At 41.5% G+C, this 23,649-nt stretch overlaps 2 protein-coding genes across 7 annotated transcripts in view; one reads left to right on the plus strand and one right to left on the minus strand.

The window, feature by feature from the left end:
• Positions 1–15,720, plus strand: part of MITD1 (microtubule interacting and trafficking domain containing 1) — a 17,817-nt gene extending 2,097 nt beyond the window's left edge. The window contains exons 2-8 of one of the 6 annotated variants that reach the window (XR_004054212.1): positions 2,604–2,705; positions 3,107–3,195; positions 5,006–5,142; positions 5,223–5,309; positions 6,004–6,119; positions 7,048–7,108; positions 7,188–7,703. Coding sequence is in view for 4 of the 6 variants with exons in the window: in XM_030920569.1 (XP_030776429.1) it covers positions 2,604–2,705; positions 5,006–5,142; positions 5,223–5,309; positions 6,004–6,119; positions 7,048–7,108; positions 15,483–15,581 (602 nt within the window). In the remaining 2 variants the exon portion in view is untranslated. Of the gene's footprint in view, positions 1–2,603; positions 2,706–3,106; positions 3,196–5,005; positions 5,143–5,222; positions 5,310–6,003; positions 6,120–7,047; positions 7,704–15,482 lie in introns of those variants that run through there. The other 5 variants (XR_004054211.1, XM_030920569.1, XM_010386775.2 and 2 more) reach the window with 5 other exon arrangements.
• Positions 13,997–21,780, minus strand: LIPT1 (lipoyltransferase 1). Its single transcript, XM_010386777.2, has 2 exons — positions 21,693–21,780; positions 13,997–15,188 (listed from the first exon to the last, which is right to left on the minus strand). Exon 2 carries the CDS (start codon positions 15,185–15,187, stop codon positions 14,066–14,068), a length of 1,122 nt encoding a protein of 373 aa, XP_010385079.1. The 5' UTR covers position 15,188; positions 21,693–21,780; the 3' UTR covers positions 13,997–14,065.
• Positions 21,781–23,649: the final 1,869 nt, after the last annotated feature.

A 23,649-nucleotide genomic window follows, 5' to 3' on the forward strand; every position in this document is an offset into this window, starting at 1 on the left:
CAGATACTTATTTGCATGGCACACTCTCTCCTATTCCAGGCCTTTACACAAATATCACCTTCTTTGTGAGGCTTTCCCAGACCTCCAGTGTAAAATTATAACCCCATCCCAGTACTCCCTGTCCTCCATTATTTTATTTGATAGCACTTACCTCAGTCTAATATACATGTTTTACCAACTTATTTTTATTGTTCTCTTTCTTCCTGCTTAAACAATAGAGGAGAATTGTGTCTGTTGTATTAACTGGTGTATCCACAGCACTTAGAACAGTGCCTGGCATGTCGTTAGTTCTCAATAAATATTTCTTGAATAAAGGACTGAATATGGCAAGGATGTAAAGTAGATATTAACCTGTAGAGACTGAAGTTAAGCAGACCAATTAAGGAGCTCCTGCTGGAATCAAAATAAGAGGTGAGTATAGCCATTATAGAAAACAGTATGGAGATTCCTCAAAAAATTAAAAAGAGAACTACCATATGATCCATCAATCCCATTACTGGGTATATATCCAAAGGAAATGAAATCATGACATTGAAGAGGTATTTGTACTCCCATGCTTACTGTAGCACTATTCATAACAGCCAAGATAGGGAATCAATCCAAGTGTCTATCAGCAGATGAATAGATAAAGAAAATGTGGTACATATATACAGTGGAGTACTGTTCAGCCATAAAAATTGAAATCCTGTCATTTGTGACATGGACAAAACTTGTAGGAAATTAAGTGAAATTAGCCAGACACAGAAAGACAAATACCACATGATCTCACTCATATGTGGAATCTGAAAAAGTTGATAGAGAAGTTGAGAGTAGAATAGTGGTTACCAGAAGCTGGGAAGGGCAGGGGGTAGGAGGAATGGGGAGAGGTTGGTCAAAGGGTACAAAATTACAGTTAGATGCCAGGCACAGTGGCTCATGCTTATAATCCCAGTACTTTGGGAGGCCGAGGTGGGCAGATCACTTGAGGTCAGGAGTTCGAGACCAGCCTGGCCAACATGGTGAAACCCTGTCTCTCTTAAAAAAAAAAAAACAAAAAAAAACAGTTAAATAAGAGGAATAAATTCCGGTGTGTTATTACACAATAGGGTGACTATAGTTAATAATGTGTTGTATGTTTCAACATAGCTAGAATGAAGGATTTTCAAGGTTCTTACCACAAAGAAACTAAATATTTGAGATGACACATATGCTAATTACCCTGATTTGATCATTACCTTTACCAAGTGGTCAAAGTTAATATCACCAGTAGTAAGACACATAAACATCACGTACCCACTGAGCAAGGTACATCACTTCTGTGATTTTCTTGCCAAAAAATGCATAAACCAAGTCTAATCATGAGAAAACATCAGACCATCCAAAACGAGAGACATTCTGCAAAAAGAACTGACCAATATTATTCCTAAATGTCAAGGTCATAGAAGGCAGAGGAAGATTAAGGAACTAACACAGATTGGAGGAGACTAAGGACACATAACTAAATGCAATATGGGATCCAGACCAGAAAACACTTTCATTAGTGGAAAAATTGGTGAAATTCAAATAAGGTTTGTAGATGAGTTCATAGGATTGTTTCAGCGTTAATTTCCTAGCTCTGATATTTGTAGTATGGCTTGTAATATGTTAACATTAGGAGAATCCAGGTGAAGGAGGTATCTGTACCATTTTTGCAACTTTTCTGTAAATATAAAATTAACTCAATGTTTTTTAAAATGAGAGATTAAAATGAAATTATTGGCTGGGCACTGTGGCTCACGCCTGTAATCCCAGCACTTTAGGAGGCCGAGGCGGGCGGATCACCTGAGGTCAGGAACCAGGCTGACCAAAACATGGTGAAACCCCATCTCTACTAAAAATACAAAAACTAGACAGGCATGGTGGTGGGTGCTTGTAGTCCCAGCTACTCAGGAGGCTAAGAGGAGAATTGCTTGAACCGGGAGGTGGAGGCTGCAGACAGCCGAGGTCGTGCCACTGCACTGCAGCCTGGGCGACAGAACGAGACTCCGTCTCAAAATAAACAAAAAATGAAATTATTATGGAAAATATAAGCGATGTTGAAAGGAAAGAAGGGAAGGAACAAGAAGTGATTTGTTGACTGATTTGGGAGAATGGGTGCTTGGAGTAAAACTTTATGATCATGTATATTCAAAAATAACATTTTTGTGGTAGCTGGAAAAATGTGCATTATATAATGGGGAGGTCTAGAAGAGTAGCTGGTTTTGTGGAAGATAAATATTTTTTTTGCTATCTTTTAATTATGCAAAAACTTCAAACTTGTGGGTAATTAGGATAAAATAGTGCTCAGACATAAGTTTGACATGTAATGAGCCACCTTTCATCCCACCAGATTTGGTGTCCCAGAGATGAGACATAGTGTCAAGCGTTCCCACTCCCAAACCAAGCTGCATCACATGCTTTGTGTAAATATGAAGGTCTTGGATGTTCAAGCCAAATTTGAGCTTATCGTGTGTATTTGAGGACTAAGGCAAATCATACTAAAGGATAGGATATTTGTAGAAAACTTGAGAAACTGAAAACAATGCCCAAATTAAATAGAAAAATTGTTTTGATACTTGCTAAGATATATGTTTTTAAATTTGTAGGTACCAAAGATAATACTAAGAGATGTAATCTCAGAGAAAAAATTTCCAAATACATGGACAGAGCGGAAAACATAAAGAAGTACTTGGAGCAAGAAAAAGAAGGTAAAGAGGCTGTTTTAGAAAACATATCCATAAACGACTAGATCGTCCATTCACCCAGTGTTTCTGGCTCCTGCCCTTTGGAGCTCTGTGTGGTCTGGACCAATTGTCCCTGGGAGCTTACAGGATTTAATCTGCATTTCCACTCCCATATAGGAGTTGTTCTTAATTGTTTTTTTTTTTTTTTTTAGTTGGGGGTGGGAATGTCAGACATCCCTTTGACCTTTGAACATCCGATGAAAGCTATACATACTGGAGAACGTTACGTGCCATTTTTAAGGGGTTCACAAATCCCTATGAAGCTTATGTGTGGACCCTATGTTAAGAAATACTACAGAGGAATACTGAATGTAAATTGTATTTTATTTATATTTCCCTTTATGAAATGACCAAAATCATGAAAGAAGCTAAAGAAACTCCTGGGATTTCCCTCAGATTTTGTTGTGAATCAAAACACCTCAGGAGTTAAGCATTCCTAATGATTAGAGGTCAGGTAGGTATTGTTCCCTATTGATTATTAGTTCCCTGCTCCTAAGCATCCAGTTTACAAATGTCTGTAAATGGCCATATCCACCCTTACCTGAGTGCATACTTGCTGCTTTCTATAGCCAAAGGTACTGCTGCCCTGAAAAGCCAGTGCCCCCAGGCCCCAGCTTTTCTTCCTTTCTATACTTTCTACACCCCTTTCCCCATCTCTTCCTGCTATTCTGTACCAGTACATACCCTGGGGATCCCCCACTGAGCTCCTTTGTTCAGTACGAATAAAATTGTGTTTCCTTCACCCCGATTTGAAATTTAGAATGAAATTTTACTCCAAAACATTGATGAAATATAGTACCTTCAGCATTGTGGTTTTGAGTACATGGCATTAAATTAACCTCTCTGTGGCTATCTTGGCTTAAAAAACGAGGCATAGTTGCCAACATTATCTCTGTGGAAATATTTGGAACAGAATCCAAACTACTGATTTTTTAAACAAAGTGTAAAGTATAATTTAGGGGCTACCATATAACGTATAATTTAGGGACTAGCATTAGGGGTCTTTTTTTTTTTTCTGAGACGGAGTCTTGCTCTGTCGCCCGGCTGGAGTGCAGTGGCACGACCTTGGCTCATTGCAACCTCTGCCTCCTGGGTTCAAGCAATTCTCCTGTCTCAGCCTCCTGAGTAGCTGAGACTACAGGCACCCGCCACCATGCCTGGCTCATTTTTGTATTTTTAGTAGAATCGAGGTTTTGCCATATTGGTCAGGCTGGTCTCTAACTCCTGACCTCAGGTGATCCTCCCACCTCGGCCTCCCAAAGTGCTGAGTTTACAAGTGTGAGCCACTGCGCCCAGCCAGGGGTTGTATTTTTTAAAACCTTAAAGGTTTCTGATAACTTTTCACTGTTCATTTTGAATTAACAAAAGCAGTAGATCTATCTTATTGATCCTGTGACATCCCAGTCTTTAGCTTGGGTTATTAAGTACTGTAAATTTCTGTTTAAAACTCTACACGTGCCAAGAAAGACTTCGAACTCCATATTATACTGTATTCATGTTTTTTCTTTTTTCTTTTTTTTTCAGGCAGAGTCTTGCTCTGTTGCCTAGGCTGGAGTGCAGTGGTGTGATCTCAGCTCACTGTAACCTCCACCTCCTGTGTTCAAGTGATTCTCCTGCCTCAGCCTCCCAAGTAGTTGGGACTACAGGCGCCTGACATCATGCCTGGCTACTTTTTATATTTTTAGTAGAGGTGGGGTTTCACCATGTTGGCCAGGCTGGTCTCGAACTCCTGACCTCAAATGATCTACCTACCTCGGCTTCCCAAAATGCTGGGGTTATAGGCGTGAGCCACCGCGCCCTGCCCTGCATTCATGTTTAATACTCACTTTAGTTATTAGATTACAAGACATAAAAAGACAAGTCTGAAGAGAAGGACCAGAGAGCCACTGAGTTATAGTATGTGGTGCTACCTATGGTGACAGGAAGTTATTGGATACCTTTATACATACACTACTCCCTTCAACAAACTGCCTGGTCTATAGGATCCGGCTCAAGGACCTGTTCCAGGAAACCTCTGGATTTTCCCCCTTGCCTAGCCTCTGTGAAGGCAGAAATCACTAATGTAATGGTTTGCCTTAAATACGTTTGTGTGCGTAACATCCTGCAATGTGTATGATATTTAGTAGGCATTCAATAAGTATTTGCTGAATGAATACGTGAAAAAAATTAATGTGTATCTGATGCAGATTAATCACTATATATAAAATATAAAATGTTTAAAAAAAATGGTCACTGGTTTTACTCTTGAAGCCTGTGTTTTATAGATGGAAAATATCACAAGCAAATTAAAATAGAAGAGAATGCAACAGGTTTCAGTTATGAGTCACTTTTTCGCGAATATCTTAATGAGACAGTTACAGAAGTTTGGATAGAAGATCCTTATATTAGACATACTCATCAGGTATGTGAACATACTAAAATATAATGAAATACTATATTCAATGCACTAAGTTAGTAATAATCCATTCTAATGTCTTTTAGCTGTATAACTTTCTTCGATTTTGTGAGATGCTTATTAAGAGACCATGTAAAGTAAAAACTATTCACCTTCTCACCTCTCTGGATGAAGTAGGTACCTGAAAGCACTTACTCTTTCTTAATTTATTAACTTTATTCAGTTATAAGATGTAGTCCCGTCAAGGAAAACACAGATGCAGTGCTTCAGCTAGATTTATTTCCTTGGGAATTAACTTATTATCTAACAGAATGCATAGCATGTCATGAAAAAATGTTACTGATATTAGGATGCTGATTTTGTATTTGGCCACTTTGCTAAATGCGCTTATTCAAATAGTTTGTTAGTTTAGTCTCTTGGATATTCTAGGAGGCAATCACACTGTCTGCACTATGGACAATTTTGTTGCTTTACCAATTATTGTATCTGGGGGTTGGTAGCATGATGTGGTAGTGGGCATCTCTATCTTGATTTTGACTTAAAATAGGAATGCTTCTAAATAATTATGACTTCTACGATTGATTTCAAAAGAAGTCAGCTCCACCTGTATGACTAAAACTATTCCAAACTACATTTAAGGAGACAGGATGGAGTTATGTTCACATTAGAAAAGAAAATTATTTTGATAAAAACAATTGCTCTTTAAACTACCTCCATTGTTTAGTTGCTTCTTTGAGATAGTAGACATTGAAACGAGTATAGAACATTTCCATCTTAATCCACCTATGATATAGATTGTGTAGCTTAGGGATAGTTTAAGATAACAATAATAACTGAGGCAGATAATCGTTTTTTTGCAATTAACAGGGCACTGAGCAAGTGCAGCAAAGTAGGGGCCTGCAAGAAATAGAAGAGTCACTCAGGAGTCATGGAGTGCTGTTGGAAGTGCAGTACTCTTCTTCAATACATGACCGAGAAATTAGGTTCGTCTACAATAATGTTTTAATTTTTATGCAGTCGATATATACTTAAAAAATTTAAAAAATGTTTTATATAATTGCATATATTTAATATTTATTTATAAATATTTAAAATTCAAAAAAACCTCCATTTAGTCATTTTTCACTTTTGAGAAGAAAAAAAACACTTGGCTTACTTTTGGACAAAGTAAGCCAAGTGCTTTGTGTGTGAGTTTAATATTTCCTAATGGAGTAATATTTACATATTCTGTGTCATAGAGAAAAAGAGAATACTTTTCTGTCTACTCAACTGTATATATAGTGTTATGATATTAGGATAATTTATTTTCTAGTGAACTTAATATTTACTTATTGTGGCTTTACTTCTTATGGGTTATTAAATATTCTAGTAGGCATGACAATTTGCTGCGTCTATAAGAAAACAGAATATGCGGTTATTTCAGTGATATCTTCCTTTTGTTTAGCACAGTGGTTATATGTTTATACCAAGGGCACTCAGTTTTAATAAAAACTTAATCACAAACGAAATATGCAAAACAGATGAAAATGCAGCTGCTGTAGTTGAAGCAGAGGTCAGGGCCCAGGGCTCCTCCTGCACATTCCCCATCTCTAGGTAGGGGAACTCTTGAAACACCACCAGTTGCCCTGAATACACTTTGCCACCACTTGTTAGCAGAACACGAAAAAGTTTGATCAACAAGCTGAAATTCAAGGTTAAACTATCAGATAATCAAATCAATTGATTGTGTCTATGACTGTTTTCACTGTGGGCACAGCTCATAACGAACCCCAGGTTTGATTCAACTCAAGCCACTGGAGGAAGTGGTTTGCTTTGTTAGGGGGAAATTTTGCTGACACTTAATACACTACAGCTCTATTAATAGTCTGACTTTAATGTCTTGAATATAATACTATATACTAATTTCAACAGGTTCAACAATGGATGGATGATTAAGATTGGAAGGGGACTTGATTATTTTAAGAAACCACAGGTAGGATATAATCTCATGAGTATATGTGTAGCACTGTTTTTGTGTCATTTTTAATGATACTCTTTTCTTCTCTTCTTAGAGTCGTTTTTCCCTTGGATATTGTGATTTTGATTTAAGACCATGTCATGAAACAACAGTGGACATTTTTCATAAGAAACATACAAAAAATATATGATGGGCAGTAGCCTAATTTGTATTATGTCTATTTTATGTGAATATTGGATTTTTTTTAAAAGATCACTTTTATAATGTATGAATTTAACAACAAACTTTTATATTTCTACTAATTTATGGATCCATCATTCGGTTGTGGGAACAATCCTAAATATTTTTGTAACTATATTACTCAGTAGATTTACCATGTTTCTTTCAAGTAATACAGCTAATTTAAACATTTTACCAGCTTTTCTGTTACTTGGCTGTGGGAGCATGTCAACAAATAATGAGCATCTGTTAGGAAGATGGATTAGATCTGAATTTTGCCTGTGGGAGTTGTGAGTCCAGGCGGGAAAGACACCATGGATTAGAGTGCCTTTAAAGAGACAGATGCAGCTTGGAGCTTGGGCAACCTGTTTCTGCAAAAAAAAAAAAAAAAAAAAGCCGGGCATGGTGGCACCTGCCTATAGTCCTAGCTACTTGGGAGGCTGAGGTGAAAGGATCACTTGAGCTTAGGAGGTCGAGGCTGCAGTGAGCTGAGATTGCACCACTGCACTCTAGCCTGGGTGACAGAGCCAGACTCTGTCTCAAAAAAGAGAAAAAAAAAAAAAAAAAAAAAAAGATGGGCTTGGGGTCTAATAAACAGGAAAGTAAAATGTTAATTTTGTTACAATTAAGATAATTGTCTTTGGTAAACGTTTACCATCATGCAGTTGTGCAATATTACCTAACTCCATAAAGGCAAATCCACCCATTCAGTTATCCAAATGCATTTTGCAGCTTATTCACTTTGGCTGGCACATTTGTAAAGCCTTGCAGCTTAGAATCAATGTTCTGCGTAAGTTTTCATCCAGATGCCAGTTGTGTGGTTGGAGACAGAATAGATTCCATGGAAACAGGCTGGAAGAGGGGTTGTATGCTAGAGGTAGTGAGTAGTCCACAGCTCAAAGAACATGTTGGCTGGGCACAGTGGCTCACGCCTGTAATCTCAGCACTTTGGGAGGTGGAGGCAGGCGGATCCCCTAAGTCAGGAGTTTGAGACCAGCCTGACCAACATGGAGAAACCCTGTCTTTACTAAAAATACAAAATTAGCTGGCCGTGGTGGCGCATGCGTGTAATTCCAGCTACTCGGGAGGCTGAGGCAGGAGAATTGGTTGAACCCTGGAGGCGGAGGCTGCGGTGAGCGGAGATTGTGCCATTGTACTCCAGCCTGGGCAACAAGAGTAAAACTCCATCTCAAAACAAACAAACAAACAAAAAACTCCAGCTAAGCTAACATATGTAAGAGGAAAACTATAGTACCAGTGTCCAGTATTGTAGAGTGCACATATAGATGTCACATCTGAGGACTATTCAACAGAGTTACATGGTGTAGAGGACCAAAGGTAGAGACATGGGAACAAGGTTGGACAGAGTGGTCTTGGGCAAGCCTTGGAGACTATGTTTTCCTTTTGTGGGACAGCTGGTAGGTACAAGATGGCATAAAAGGCCAGGAAGGGCTTTCAGAACAGTTCCTGATTTTTTTTTTTTGAGACGGAGTCTCGCTCTGTCGCCCAGGCTGGAGTGCAGTGGCCGGATCTCAGCTCACTGCAAGCTCCGCCTCCCGGGTTTACGCCATTCTCCTGCCTCAGCCTCCCGAGTAGCTGGGACTACAGGCGCCCGCCACCTCGCCCGGCTAGTTTTTTGTATTTTTTAGTAGAGACGGGGTTTCAACATGTTAGCCGGGATGGTCTTGATCTCCTGACCTCGTGATCCGCCCGTCTCGGCCTCCCAAAGTGCTGGGATTACAGGCTTGAGCTGATTTTTTTTTTTTTTTTTTAATGTTTTCAGGTTCAGGTGCTGATAATACTGAATCTGAAAAATTTTAGACTCAAACTAATTTGCTAAGCTTTATCATATGGAAGTTCAGGGTCTCAGGAAAACACTTGAACAAGTGTTGGCCTGATCTGAAGTTCCTTTCTGCAGAGTATCTTAGCTTATCTTGCCTGGTACCTGATGCCACGTAGAAATGGAGTAGCTCTTAATTAAGGTAAGAACATGTGTTAGGCCTCTTTACCTTCATGTTAAAATAACAATTCTGATTTCTAAAGCAGATCAATCTGTTACTATGGAGAATTAGCAATCCACAACCCTGTGCAATTAACTTTTATCCAACTTCTGTAAAAATCCTGGCTAAGACATAGTGATATTTAAAGAAAAGAGTCTACAGACATGCTATCCATTCTAGATATTTGGAGTTCTATCCCAAGATCTAATTAGAGCACCAGAAGCCTACCAGGTACAGCTTAAATGTATCAGGAAATGCATAAGAACTATGTGAACAACTATAAGCTTTATGGAAGGATATAAAAGAAAATTAGGGTAACTAGAAAGACAAATTGTATTCCTGAATGGGAAGACTTAATGTCAGTTCTCTCTAACTTAATTTATAAATTAAATAACAAAAGAGCAACACCAGGAGACTTGCTTGACCAGCTATAAAGACATAGCTACAATAATTTTCTTAAAAATGTATGGGCATAGGCATGGGCAAATAAATCAGTGGGACAGAATAAAAGAGTCCAGAAACACATTTGAAAGAGAAACTGAATGTATACGAATGAGTATTTAATATATAGTAAAGGTGACATTTTAAGTTAGTGGAGAAAGAACTCAACAAATGGTTGGAAAAAATAACATTAAGGCCTCTGTCTTACTCCGCATAAAGAAATTTTTCTATAATGACGACACCATATAAAGAAATAATTCTGAATGTATTACAGAGCTAATTAATGAAAAATGTATATACATCTATTTTAAAACCCCACTTAATGAACCAAGTATAACAGAAAGCCTCCGAACTGTTAAGAGCAAAAGACTTGGTCATGTAAATATACAAAACTTGAGTAAAAAGGAAACATAAACTAAGTTAAAAAAAATGAGAGATCAAATTTATAAATTATAAAGAGTCAGTATTCCTAATATATAAGGATGATGGCCAGATTTTTGGCAGTGACCTTGACCTGACCTCCTTTAGCCTCCACAAGGACTTGGGCCTTAGAGCTGTCTCTCCTGCTGTACTGCATTGTTCCTATTAGTACACACATCTCGAGCCAGATGCCACCCTATTTTTTCGTTCTTCATGAAAAACTTCTTGAAAGAGTGCTCTTGGCCGGGCGCGGTGGCTCAAGCCTGTAATCCCAGCACTTTGGGAGGCCGAGACGGGCGGATCACGAGGTCAGGAGATCAAGACCATCCCGGCTAACATGTTGAAACCCCGTCTCTACTAAAAAATACAAAAAACTAGCCGGGCGAGGTGGCGGGCGCCTGTAGTCCCAGCTACTCGGGAGGCTGAGGCAGGAGAATGGCGTAAACCCGGGAGGCGGAGCTTGCAGTGAGCTGAGATCCGGCCACTGCACTCCAGCCTGGGCGATAGAGTGAGACTCCGTCTCAAAAAAAAAAAATAATAATAAAATAAAAAGAAAGAGTGCTCTCTGTTTTTTTTTTTTTTTCTTATTTCCTCACCACCTATTCACTTTAACTCACTTCAGTCTGGCTACCGCCCCAAGTACTCCACGGACACCATTTTTGCTAAGGTCAGCAGTGATCTCTGTACCACCATATTCAATGGGCAAAACTCTTGTATCATGTGACCTTTCAGAAGCACTTGACCCACTTGGCTACTCCCTTCTTGAAACTGTTGACTTTCATGAAACGTATTTTCTTCCTCCATTCTTCTTATATTTTAAATCCTGAAGTTCTCCCAAGCTAGGTAATAGGTAGTAACCTTTTTTTTTTTTTATTCACACTCTCCCTTATTACACAGTAAGTGTTCTTAGTAAAAAGCAATGAAAACTGCTCCTACCTGATATAAGCAAAAAAGGGGTTTATGACAAGAATAGTAGGTAGTTAAGCTACAGACTGAGACATAGAGGTTTTGGAGTGAAAAATCACATCTAGATTCACTACCCAGAACTAATCAGATGACACCCCTGCTGACACTGATGCAAGGGCTGGATGCAGTAGCCTACATCACTGACATCACTGGCATGGAAACTACCACTGCCAGCCTCACTGCCTTCATGACCCCAGAAATTCAGGCCCCTGTTGCTACTTCCAGAGAAGGGTTCTCATCATTCCAGATGTTCTGCATCACTACTGTCTAATTCAAAGTATGGAGCAGTTGCATCTGATTGGCACAGCTTAAGTCATGTGCCCACGCCTGTGCTTCAAGGAAGGCCAGGAAAGAGTATAGTAAACTTTTGTTTCCACAGAAGGAAGTAGGCTCTACCTCCTACCAGGTGGAGAGGTCCCCAAACATATAAGGGGACTCAGATGCTGAATCTTTAATAGTTTAAAATTTAAACTTTAGATGAATTATAAAAGTCCAAAATTATTCATTCTCATGACTTAAAGTACTATTTATATGTGGTTAGCCCTCAAAATTATAAATTAAGCCAAGACTTCTCCTTGGAGTTCTTATTCAACTGCCAATGACATCTCAGAAGCACACAAACATTTCACATATAATACACCCCAACCAAACTTTTCATATATACTCCCCATGTATACTCCCATCTATCCAATCTCAAATAAGAAATCTAGGAGTAAAGGCCAGGTGCAGTGGTTCACACCTGTAATCTCAGGACTCTGGGAGGCTGAGGCAGGGAGATCACCCGAGGTCAGGAGTTCAAGAACAGCCTGGCCAACATAGTGAAACCTGTCTCCACTCAAAATACAAAAATTAGCCAGGTGTGGTGGTACAACTACTTGGGAGGCTGAGGCAGGAGGATCACTTGAACCCAGGAGGCAGGGGTTGCAGTGAACTGAGATCATACCTCTGCACTCCAGCCTAGGTGACAGAATAAGACTCTGTCTCAAAAAAATAAGACTATATATATATACATGCCATTCTGACTCCTCGCTCATGCCCATATTCAAACATTCAGAAAGTTCTGGGGAAACCACTGCAAAACATCTTGAGTCCATCGGTTTCAGGGGTTACTTGGCCAGATTTCCAGTTTGGAACTCGAAGCCCTTAACACCCTTTGCCTGATGATATCCTCTCTCTGGAGAAACAAATGGTATTCCTGCACCAAAGCACATCATATCAGGATTTTTAACCTTTCTCAAAAAATAATTTTCACATGTGGCAACAAGTGCGATATGCTTATGAGTCATCTCTTCAAAGTTGTGTTTACTTGGTATTTAATATTGCTTTTAAATAACAAAAGGACCTGCCCATTAAACCTGCTAAACTGCCAATCATGTTTGTCCCAAGAACACCTTGAAAAATACAATCACTCACCCCACCCCCACTCTGAGATAATCAGTTGTCGGCAAAACCCTGTGTCCATGCTGGCTCTTCCTAAAAATAAAAAAAGGATGGGGCCTGGAACTACTGAGATATATTAAAAGAAAATAACTCATTAAAAAAAAGAGGGAGCTGGGCATGGTGTTCAGCACCTGTGGTTCCAGCTACTCCAGAACCTGAGGCAAGAGGATCACTTGAGCCCAGGACCTATGAGCATGCCACTGCACTCCAGCCTGGGCAAGGGTAAGACCCTGTCTTGAAAGAGAAAGGGAGGCGAGAGGGGAGGAGAGGGGCCATGGGGGCTGGACGGGGTCATTTCTGAAGGTCTCAACTCTCACCAAATTACGAATCAAGGTTTGTGACAAGGTAAGAGTAGTGGAATTCTGAGCTTGAGAAGAGTGGAAACATTCCCCTCAAGAATGAGGGGAACTCAACCAGAGATGAATTAAATCTGACACCAGCAGAAAGATACGTAAGTTGAAAATTATAAATATCAAATTGGGCTAATCTTCAATGATTATATGATCTTACCCCCCAGTATCACCTGCCAAAAAGAATAGAAAATCAATTGTTTAGACCAAAATTAAAAAGTAGCTATGGTAGAAGGTCAAAGGAGAGAAGCAAATGAGAATACTGGTAAGAAAGTACAGCATAAAGTAAATTTCAGGCTGGGATAGAAGGGAAATGATGCAAGGGGAGATTAGGGAAGGGTTAAGAGCTTAGAAAAGTGCAACAGCCTTGATTTTTAGTGGGAGAGTAGAAAGATAATATAACTAAAAGGGAGAATTTTAGAGTTTGAGATATGAGGAGAGGTGACAAGAAATCTGGGTTATATCTCCGAGAGGGAAGAAAAACAGAGAACTCACTCTGAGGTCAGAGTGTCCAATATTGTATATAGCCCCAAGAGAGTTAAAGCAGCAGCAGTTGAAATATAAATACATGCCAGGTATTAAAATCAATGAACAGACAGGGCACGGTGGCTCACACTTGTAATCCCAGAACTTTGGGAGGCTGAGGCCGGTGGATTACTTGAGGCCAGGAGTTCGAGACCAGCCTGGCCAACACAGTGAAACCCTGTCTCTACTAAAAATAGAAAAAATTAGCTGGGCGTGGTGTCACAAGCCTGTAGTCCCTCTACTCGGGAGGCTGAGGCATGAGAACCACTTGGACTCAGGAGGTAAAGGTTGCAGTGGGCCAAGATCATGCCACTGCACTTCAGCCTGGGTGACAGAGTGAGACTCTGTCTCAAAATAAATAAATGAAATAAATAAAATAAAATCAATGAAGGAAGAAAGAGAAGAAAAAGGATCCTAGAGGTTAGAAAAAATACACAGATAGGGATAGGTGATAAATAATTTCAGATGGGGAGAAGTTACTGAAAGAGACTAGGTTTTTTATTATTTTTATTTTTGAAGTTACTGAAAGAGATTAGTTTTTGGACATACAATATGCAAGTATGAGACATTTTATTTTCTAATTGAAACTTATTTAAGACATTTACTTGGAATCACATTATTCCCTTAATTTTTTCACAGAGAATATTCCATTTACTGTGTAGTTTGTGGTCTTGTGGACATGTTCTAAGTAATATATTTGTTAGCATGGTAGTTTCAGTTGGGCAAAACTTACTGCCAATAAGACTTGAATTTAATTTGTCACGTATTTCTAATGGCAACCAATGATCAGGTACTTCAATATTACAAATTTCAATTCTTCCATTCTTTATGTCTATGAATACTTTAATTTCCAAGTGTGACTGTTCATATAACACATGAAAGGAAGTATTTATACTAAACTTTGGAGTTTTGCCGTATATCCACTCCCACGTTTGTAGTTCTCTGGCTTTGCTATTTATGCCAGGAAACAGTGTCTCGTCCGTTGGGTTTATTGGGTGAATGTGATTATCAATTTGATGATAAGCAGCATACTCTGTAGCGACAGCATTCATTAGTACTTCACAGGTCAGAGTGGGATCCTTTTCCAAAAGATTTTTCACTAAGGAAGGTATGCTAGCAGTGGCATTGCTCCTGATCCCTTGGTAAGGGCTCTTTAGCAAAGAAGACAAGAACGTCCCGTCACTACTACATAATAAAGTGCAGTGGTGATAGGCAGTAGTCCGGCCAATCTTAGAAGCTGTTCCTGAGATTTTAAACTGTCCATCAAGTAAAAGGTCAAACCTTTTGGTAGCCTGCACATCTAGCTGGGGTTGGACAGCTTTCAGAGCTCTCAAAATTAATTTCAGATTTTCCATTCTATCATACTTTTTTTTGGTTGTAAAGAAAGTCAAATTGATATTACCCATATCATGGTAGACTGTTCCTCCTCCGCTTCTTCTCCGCGCCAGTTTTATACCTTCTTCTCTCATTAGATTCAGGTTACATTCCTGCCAAGGATTTTGATGTCTACCAATTACAACAGAGGGAGAATTCCGCCAAAAGAATAGAATTGGTTTGCCTTCTAGATTCATATGGTCATGGATCCAGTCTTCCACAGCCAGATTTTGATAGACATCATTGGAAACTGACTGTAAAATCAGCCCACTTTTTACCGTTTTTTTAAAGCCAGCTGCTGGGACCTGGCGGTTACAAAGTAACTGGAAGCAATTCTTCATTGAAAATGGGATCAACATGCTTTTAAAAATGGAAGACAAACAAATTAATTCATCAAAAAAAGGAACATTAAATTATATTTTCTAACTATCAATTATTGGGTATTTAATCCAAACTTATCTCTAACTATCCAGTGCAGTTGCTTTTGGCTTTTAGCTTTACAATTAGTCTTCAGCAATGCTATAACTCAGTATTCAAAAGAAATAAATGAAGACAAATTTCAAATAATTTCAGTTGAAATAATTTCACAGTTTTCAAACAGTAAGTCTGCTGCAAATACATTATGTAATATATCTTTTTTTTTCTTCCTCTTAGAGACAGGATTTCACCACGTTGCCCAGGCTGGTCTCAAACTCCTGGGCTCAAGCGATCCTCCCACCTTGGCCTCCCAAAGTGCTGGGATTACAGGCATGACCCACTGCACTCAGCCACATTACCTAGAATATATCTTAAAGTCAAATTATGTTGAATTCACAAGTAACAAATGTTCATCGAGAAAAATGAGAAAATACAGATAAGCAAGAATAAGAAAATAAAAGCATTGACAGTCCTAATCACAATGAACATTTTGGTGTAAATCCAATTTATTTCTAAGCATGTGTATGCACACACATTTCCCTCCCCCAAAGTGTAACCACACTATTATTTCATTCAACATTCTATCTATCCATCCATCCGTCCGTCCGTCCGTCCGTCCATCCATCCATCCACCCACATTTTTTTGAGATGGAGTCTCGCCCTGTCACCCAGGCTGGAATGCCATGGTGTGATCTTGGCTTACCACAACCTCCGCCTCCTGGGTTCAAGCGATTCTCCTGCCTCAGCTAGGATAACAGGCGCCTGCCACCACGCCTAGCTAAATTTTGTATTTTTAGTAGACATGGGGTTTCACCATGTTGGCCATGCTGGTCTTGAACTCCTGACCTCAGGTGATCTGCCCACCTCAGCCTCCCAAAGTGCTGGGATTACAGGTGTGAGCCACTGCATCAGCCCATTAAGCCTATTTTGCATCAGCTTCAATGACTGTTTAATTTTCCATTGTTTAAGACAGGGTGTCACTCTGTAATTGTCTCACTGCAGCCTTGACCTCCTGGGCTCAGGCAATCTCCATACCTCAGCCTCTGAAGCAGCTGGGACTACAGGTACACGCCACCATGCCGGGCTAATTTTTAAATTTTTTGTAGCGATGGGGGTCTCCCTATGTTGCCCAGGTTGATCTTGAACTCCTGGGCTTGCGTGATTCTCCTACTTCAGCCTCCCAAAGTGCTGGGATTACAGGCATGGGCCACCACACCTGGAACCAAATTCTTTAGTTAAGTAATATCTTAGAAGTACAATTCCTAGATTAAAGAGTCTTCCTGTTTTCATCACTCTTGTTATAGTTTATAAACTAACCTACAAAAAGTTGAATCAGTTTATATTCTGTCTAGAAAGGTGTGGCGAGGTTTAATAGAGTAAGGAATACTTGAACTGAGTCACCAAATCGGATAGTTTGCCAGGTCGAGGAGCGTATTCCAGGCATATGCAAAGACAAAGAGTCATGTAATAGTGAGGTGTGTTTTGGGGATTCCCTCCTAGGAGAAAGAGCTACAGTACTAGTCTTCGAGTTCCACTGAAGCCTGTGGCTATTCTGTCCTAGGAAGCCTCGCAACCGAGATTGCATTACTTTGGTTAATCTCTTTGTTCTTGGTTCTGCTAGACTGACTTTGATACAGTACCATATTCATTCAACAAGTATGTATGAAGTGTCTCCTACGTACAAGGCAATAAGAAGACAGAAAATGGGAGGAGATAAATCATGTAATGAACTAAGACATTTGGACTTTTTTAAAGGCAGCTAAGATCCACTGAAGTTTTAAGCAGGAAGTGTTAACTCAGCCATTGTACAAATCTGCCAGTGTAGGGTTGAGTATAGATTAAATACGGGATGGACTAGGGACAGGGAGAACAGTTAACGGACGAAGAAAGTTGTCCACACTAGAGATAATGAGGGCCTAAAGTATGGTAGGAGAGAGAGAGAGAGAGAAGGGGATGGATATGAGTGACATTAGGAAGGTGAACTGGCCGGGCACAGTGGCTCACGCCTGTAATCCCAGCACTTTGGCAGGCCGAGGCAGGCAGATCATGAGGTCAGGAGATCGAGACCATCCTGACTAACACGGTGAAACCCCGTCGCTACTAAAAATACAAAAAATTAGCCGGGCACGGTGGCAGGTACCTGTAGTCCCAGCTACTCTGGAGACTGAGGCAGGAGAATGGCGTGAACCCGAGAGGCGGAGCTTGCAGTGAGCCGAGATCGAGCCACTGTGTTCCAGCCTGGGCGACAGAGCGAGACTCCGTCTAAAAAAAAAAAAAAAAAAAAGGGTGAACTGGTCCTTGCCTTCAAGAAACAAGTATCTCCACAATCTAGTGGGAGATACTAAAAAACAAGTAAGGCAATAATTAAAATATAGTGTCCTAAATGCTGTGATACGTGTTAAGTACATTAGAGGGCCCTCTAATGCTCTAATTAGTGGATGTGACATTGAAGCTGAGACATAAAAGGGGTAAAGAAAAGAATTCTAACTGTGCAACGGCTTAGTGGAAAAGGAGATAGGACCCATGCAAATAATTTAATTCTACTGGCTGGTTCTTAGGAATACAAGAATGGGGGGTTAATAACAAGGCAAGAGAAGTAGACGTTAGATTATAAAGAACCTTAAATCCACGTGAAATGCTTGAACTTTATTGCCCAGGCTGGAGTGCAGTGGTGTGATCACGGCTCACTGCAGCCCCGACCTCCTAGGCTCAAGCAATTCTCCCACCTTAGTCAGCAAGTACCACCAGGCCTGGCCTTTTTTTTTTTTTTTTGTAGAGATGAAGTCTCACTTTGCTGTCCAGGCTGCTCTCAAACTCCTGGGCTCAAGCAGTTCTCCTGCCTTGCCCTCCCAAAGCGCTGGGATTACAGGCATGAGGGCTTTGGATTTATACTTCAGAGACACCGCCTAGAGATTTAAGCATGGAGAATGTACAATACTTGGTAATAGGTTAAATTAGGGTGAGAGAAAGAGAAGCCAAGGATCATGTCCTTTATGATATAATGATTACAAGCTCAAACCAGATTGTCCTCATTCAAATCCCAACTCTATCCTTTATCAGCTGAATGACCTAAGGCAGATTACTTTTCTGTGTCTCAGATTTGTTATCTAATATGTGCATAACGACAGGACTCATATTATCAGGTTGAGTCTAATGAGCTAATACATATGAAGCGCCTGGCATTGAAGAAAGTACACAATATGTGTTAACTATTTTATTAATATTATGCCCTGATTTCTGGCCTGGCAAAGAGGTGAAACTTCCTAGGACAGATTTTATAGGAACAGGAAGTATGGGGTTAAGATAACTGGTTCATTTTGACTGTGTTGAACTAGCAGCCAATGGCACAGAGCTCAATGGATGGTAACTGAGGTCACAGGAAGGTGGTTCAGTAAGAAGATTTAAGGGCCTGTGACATAAGCCTGAAGAGCAGCAACATTTAAGGGATATACAGAAGGAGGGAGAGCTCCCAAAGGAAGCTGAGAATAGAAGAAAAGGCAGAAAAATTTTAAATATGCTACTATGGAAGCTTCAAGGAGACAAGATGGTTAACAGAGCCAAATGCCAAAGACTGAGCAAATAAGGTAAGGGTTGAAAAGGATCTATTAAACAGTATCAAGAAGGTTATCAGTGATCTTGGTAAGAAGCAGATGTACTGAGTAAACAGGAGGCCCAAGGTGGATACAATGAGGGTATTCTAGTTGTGAAGTGGAAAAGCTAGGGCAGTAGGTAGAAAGCAATGTGGAGTTAGGAGAGGATTTAAGATGCAATAGATCTGAGCATGTTTAGTTGCTGGTAGGAGAGTCAAGACAGGGCAACACTGGAGAAGAGAGGTCCTTGAGAAAATGATGATATTGGGATCCAGAGTTCAGGTAGGAGGCAGCCTTAAAGGAGAAAGTAACAGATAGGAGTGGTGGGTACTAATAAGCTGGATAGTGTCCGTGGATATGGAGATTGTCAAAGATCTTGTGAAATATCTTTTCCTAAGATTCAGGCTCTTACTCTTGTCTGCACATGCAGAGTGTGGAAGGATAGCAAAGTAGTTAAGGACTTAAATTTTTAATCCTGGCTCTGCCACTTACTGACTTTAGGGAAGTGGTTTAACCTCTAGCTGCTTCAGTGGCCTCAGACGTCATAAAATGGTTGAGAGAATTAAATGTGTTAATATGTATAAGCCATTCATGTTTGGCAAACATGAAACACTGACTGTTATGACAGGGTTCCCCCTTTCCCACCTCTATTCTGTGCTTACTGTTCCTATCATACAACATGTATTCCCTCAAGTGAACAAGGAGTCCTAACCGAGACACGTCAAAGTGGCATTTACCTTGATAAATTATAGTTCAAGATATTGACTTTGGTCAAAAATGTGATCTTGTTAGGGTTCCAGAATTGATCCAATTCATGATTGAGCCAATGAAGGTATTTTAATAGTGCTCAAAATCTCTCTCTTCATCCAGGCATTGTATATACAGTGTGAATGAAACACAACAAAGGGATTAATTCAACAAAGGTCGCATCAATTACATGACAGACATTGTTCTTAGCACTTGGGATTCATCAGTGAGTTAAATGAATAAAGGTGATAAGGAGGGCTATTTAAAAAAGTAGATGGCCAGGTGAGGTGACTCACACCTGTAATCCCAGCACTCTGGGAGGCCGAGGTGGACAGATCACCTGAGGTCAGGAGTTTGAGACCAGCCTGGCCAACATGGTGAAACCCCGTCTCTACCAAAAATACAAAAATTAACCAAGGCGTGGTGGCGGGCGCCTGTAATCCCAGCTAATCGGGAGGCTGAGGCAGGAGAATCGCTTGAACCCGGGAGGTGGAGGTTGCAGTGGGCCGAGATGGTGCCACTGCACTCCATGCTGGGCAACAGAACGAGATTCGGTCTATTTAAAAAAAAAAAAAAGGCAGAGCTGACAAACGGAGGATTGGAAATGTGTATGTGAGAAAACTTACGTTGCAATTTTAAATAGGGTTGTTAGGCTAAGCCTCATTAAGAAGGCGTCATGTGAGAAAAGATGCAAGAAGCTGTTCTAACCACCTGAACACATAAACCAATAAAGAGACCTCAGTGAGGATGTGACATTTCTTTTTTTTTTTTTTTTTTTTTGAGACGGAGTCTGGCTCTGTCGCCCAGGCTGGAGTGCAGTGGCCGGATCTCAGCTCACTGCAAGCTCCGCCTCCCGGGTTCCCGCCATTCTCCTGCCTCAGCCTCCCGAGTAGCTGGGACTACAGGCGCCGCCACCTCGCCCGGCTAGTTTTTTGTATTTTTTTTAGTAGAGACGGGGTTTCACCGTGTTCGCCAGGAGGGTCTCGATCTCCTGACCTCGTGATCCGCCCGTCTCGGCCTCCCAAAGTGCTGGGATTACAGGCTTGAGCCACCGCGCCCGGCCTAGGATGTGACATTTCAACTGAACCCCGAAAGATGAGAAAGAATCACGCAGAGTGAAAAAAGTGAAAACAAAGGGATGTCCAAAACTCCCTGACTGCCAGCTTATTGATTTACAAAGAGAACTATAGGCCATCAGATATTCAGATGAGCCTGTCCAATTATTCACTCTAAGACTACTGACAAGCCAACTCTTAAGTTTGCTTGGTGAATACATACTCAGAACAAAAGGACTGAGTTACATGATTTGAATGTCTGACGGAACGGGCTCTGAGGAAAACACTTCCTTAACTCAGGAGAGCCCCTGCTCTTAAGCTGGGATACCCTCTCCCCTAGAGGCGTGGATTCATCTGGCACAGGTGCGCCCCTCTTTTTTTATTCTATGCTCCAGTAGCGGATCAGACCCCGACTGAGTAATGCACAGTATTTCAGGATATTTCACAGTCGTTGGGATAGTGTCAAGCCTTTGATGGTCTGGTTAAATTTTGTTCCTTAAAAATCACTTTGAATCTTTCTACTCTTACCCTTTAATGACTAATTTTATAAAGTTTTTCCTTATCTTCCATGTTCTTTGGACACTTCGCTACCTCTGCACTGCCAAACACGCCTCCCCATCACTGGACTGAAAGCGAAAACAGCACAATCCCATCTATCTTTCTAGGCAGGCGCAGCCTCTTCATAAGACCTTGCCAAGACCCTATTATTTTGCCCCCTCTCTGATAATATACAACTTACTCAGAATCTCATTACGGTCGTGTGCATGTTTTACTTCGCCCTTTTGGCTCCCAGGGGGCGTGCACACAGCTAGCCTCCAACATGTTTTACGGTATTTACCCTCCATCCTGTGTTCGGGGTCGACCCTTCCTAACAGCGAAATTAGGTCGTCCCCAGCGCCGAGGGGAAAGCGTGCACACAGAACCCTTCAGTACCGGCGGGGGAGACCCGCAGGCCCTGGCCTATCGCCAGAGACCCCGCGCGCACCCAGGGACCACGGCCGCCCACGCGCCACGGCCCGCAATATCCCGGTTAGAAGCGCTTCCGCTGCACCCACCTGCGGCTTCCGGTCGTGCCCACGTCCTCGCGAGGGCTCGAGCTGGAAAAGTACGTCGTACGACCCCGAGCAACCGGCAGGCCTTGCGCGCGACCCTGCCCCGCCCCCTGAGGGCCGGCCCCTGAAGCGGCGGAGCAGGAGGGGCGCGCAGGGATCGCGCTGCGCCTCTCCGCCTGCGGGGTCGTGGGGTCCCGGCAGTCCGCAGGGATGCTAAGTAAGGGTCCTTCAGGGCGGGAACCAGATTCGAGGCAGGGACGGAGGCCACGTTCGAATAAAAGTACCGAAAGTCATAAGGCCCCAGTTCAGATGGGCGTTCCCCGCGTGACAGACAGCACAGAGATAACGGCCACCCCTGGGCGAAGGTAGGAGAGCGGATGTGCTAGGTTGGAGGGGGCATTTCGTGGAGCTAGTTTAGGGGGAGCCCCTAGAAGCCCAGAGCAGTCAGGTCACACGACGGGCAGGAAAGAGTACCAGCAGATACTTTTTACTGAGCACATAGGCGTTACGCTGGGTCTTTACGTATCTCCTCCAAATAAGTGAGTCCAAGTGGCAGGTAACTTGAAAGGTGAGGAAATTCAAGTCAGTTTTGAAAGACACATTGCATTTAAAGGAATAAATGGTATTCGCAGTACAGAGATGATAATACAGGATGGAGTGGATCAGAAAACATACTGAGGCGAGTGATCATTCCCATTTGCCAACTCACTGCAGTTGGCAAGAAGACCCTGTGGCTCCATGAGATGGGAAATTACCCCGGGAGCAAGGTAGTAGTTTCGGCTAAGTATTGCTGCGTAACAAACTGCCTCATACAGTGGTTTCTATCTCTAACATGTGGGCAAGGTGGGTGATTCCTCTGCTAGTTTCTCTTGGGCATATTCATGTGGCTTCATTCAGCACGGGTTGGCTATGCTGGGCGGTCCAAGATAACCTTATTCATGCTCTGGCAGGTGCTGCCTGACTGCTAGGGCACCTCAATTGAGGCCTAATCTTGGAAGCAGCGCCTCAGCCATATTCTATTGGCCAACAACAACAAAGCCAGCCCAGAGTTAAGGCGTGGGGTAGTGGACTTCCCCTCTTGATGAGAGAAGCCCAAAGAATTGGTGGTCACCTTTTTCACTCTTGCTCAGAAATCAATCTCTCCTTCAGTTAAAATAGAAACCACTAAGACTTGCCTCTTGGAGTAAGAATCATTCAGTGTTCAGTTTGGTGATGCTGATACGGTAAATGACCAGGGCTTCATATAAAGCTCCAATGAAGACAAAATGACACCTCATTTCTTTATTATTACATCTTTTACCAAGGTCACTCTGAGTTCGTCTATCTTGTATTATGCAGGTGGGAATGAATTTTGTTTAGAGTTAACTGCACTAGGAATTTTCCTGGTTATTATTAAAAACAGTCACAGAATATTGTTGCTCTTTGCTTATATTACTTCCTTCTAAATTCCCTTTCTCTGAAATATCAGGTGGTACAGTTATGGGTTTTCTTCCCCTAGTTTCTTGCTGAAGAGGTTTTAAAGAATCCCATTCCCTCCTCCCTGCTCCAGGACCGCTGTCCCTTGGTTATTCTTAACTTTACCTACTTCTTTTTTTTTTTTGAGACGGAGTCTCGCTCTGTCGCCCAGGCTGGAGTGCAGTGGCCGGATCTCAGCTCACTGCAAGCTCCGCCTCCCGGGTTTAGGCCATTCTCCTGCCTCAGCCTCCCAAGTAGCTGGGACTACAGGCGCCTGCCACCTCGCCCAGCTCGTTTTTTGTATTTTTTAAGTAGAGACGGGGTTTCACTGTGTTAGCCAGGATGGTCTCGATCTCCTGACTTCAGTTGATCCGCCCGTCTCGGCCTCCCAAAGTGCTGGGATTACAGACTTGAGCCACCGCGCCCAGCCAACTTTACCTACTTCTTCGGCTTCTCCACTGGAACCTTTCTAGTGACACTCAAACATGCTGTACTCTTTAACAAT

Source organism: Rhinopithecus roxellana, chromosome 17, assembly GCF_007565055.1.
Source record: "Rhinopithecus roxellana isolate Shanxi Qingling chromosome 17, ASM756505v1, whole genome shotgun sequence".
NCBI classification, from domain to species: Eukaryota; Metazoa; Chordata; class Mammalia; order Primates; family Cercopithecidae; genus Rhinopithecus; species Rhinopithecus roxellana.

Coding starts and splice junctions, on each gene's coding strand:
- LIPT1 (XM_010386777.2), bottom strand. CDS start 15,187: ATGTTGATCCCATTTTCAATGAAGAATTGCTTCCAGTTACTTTGTAAC.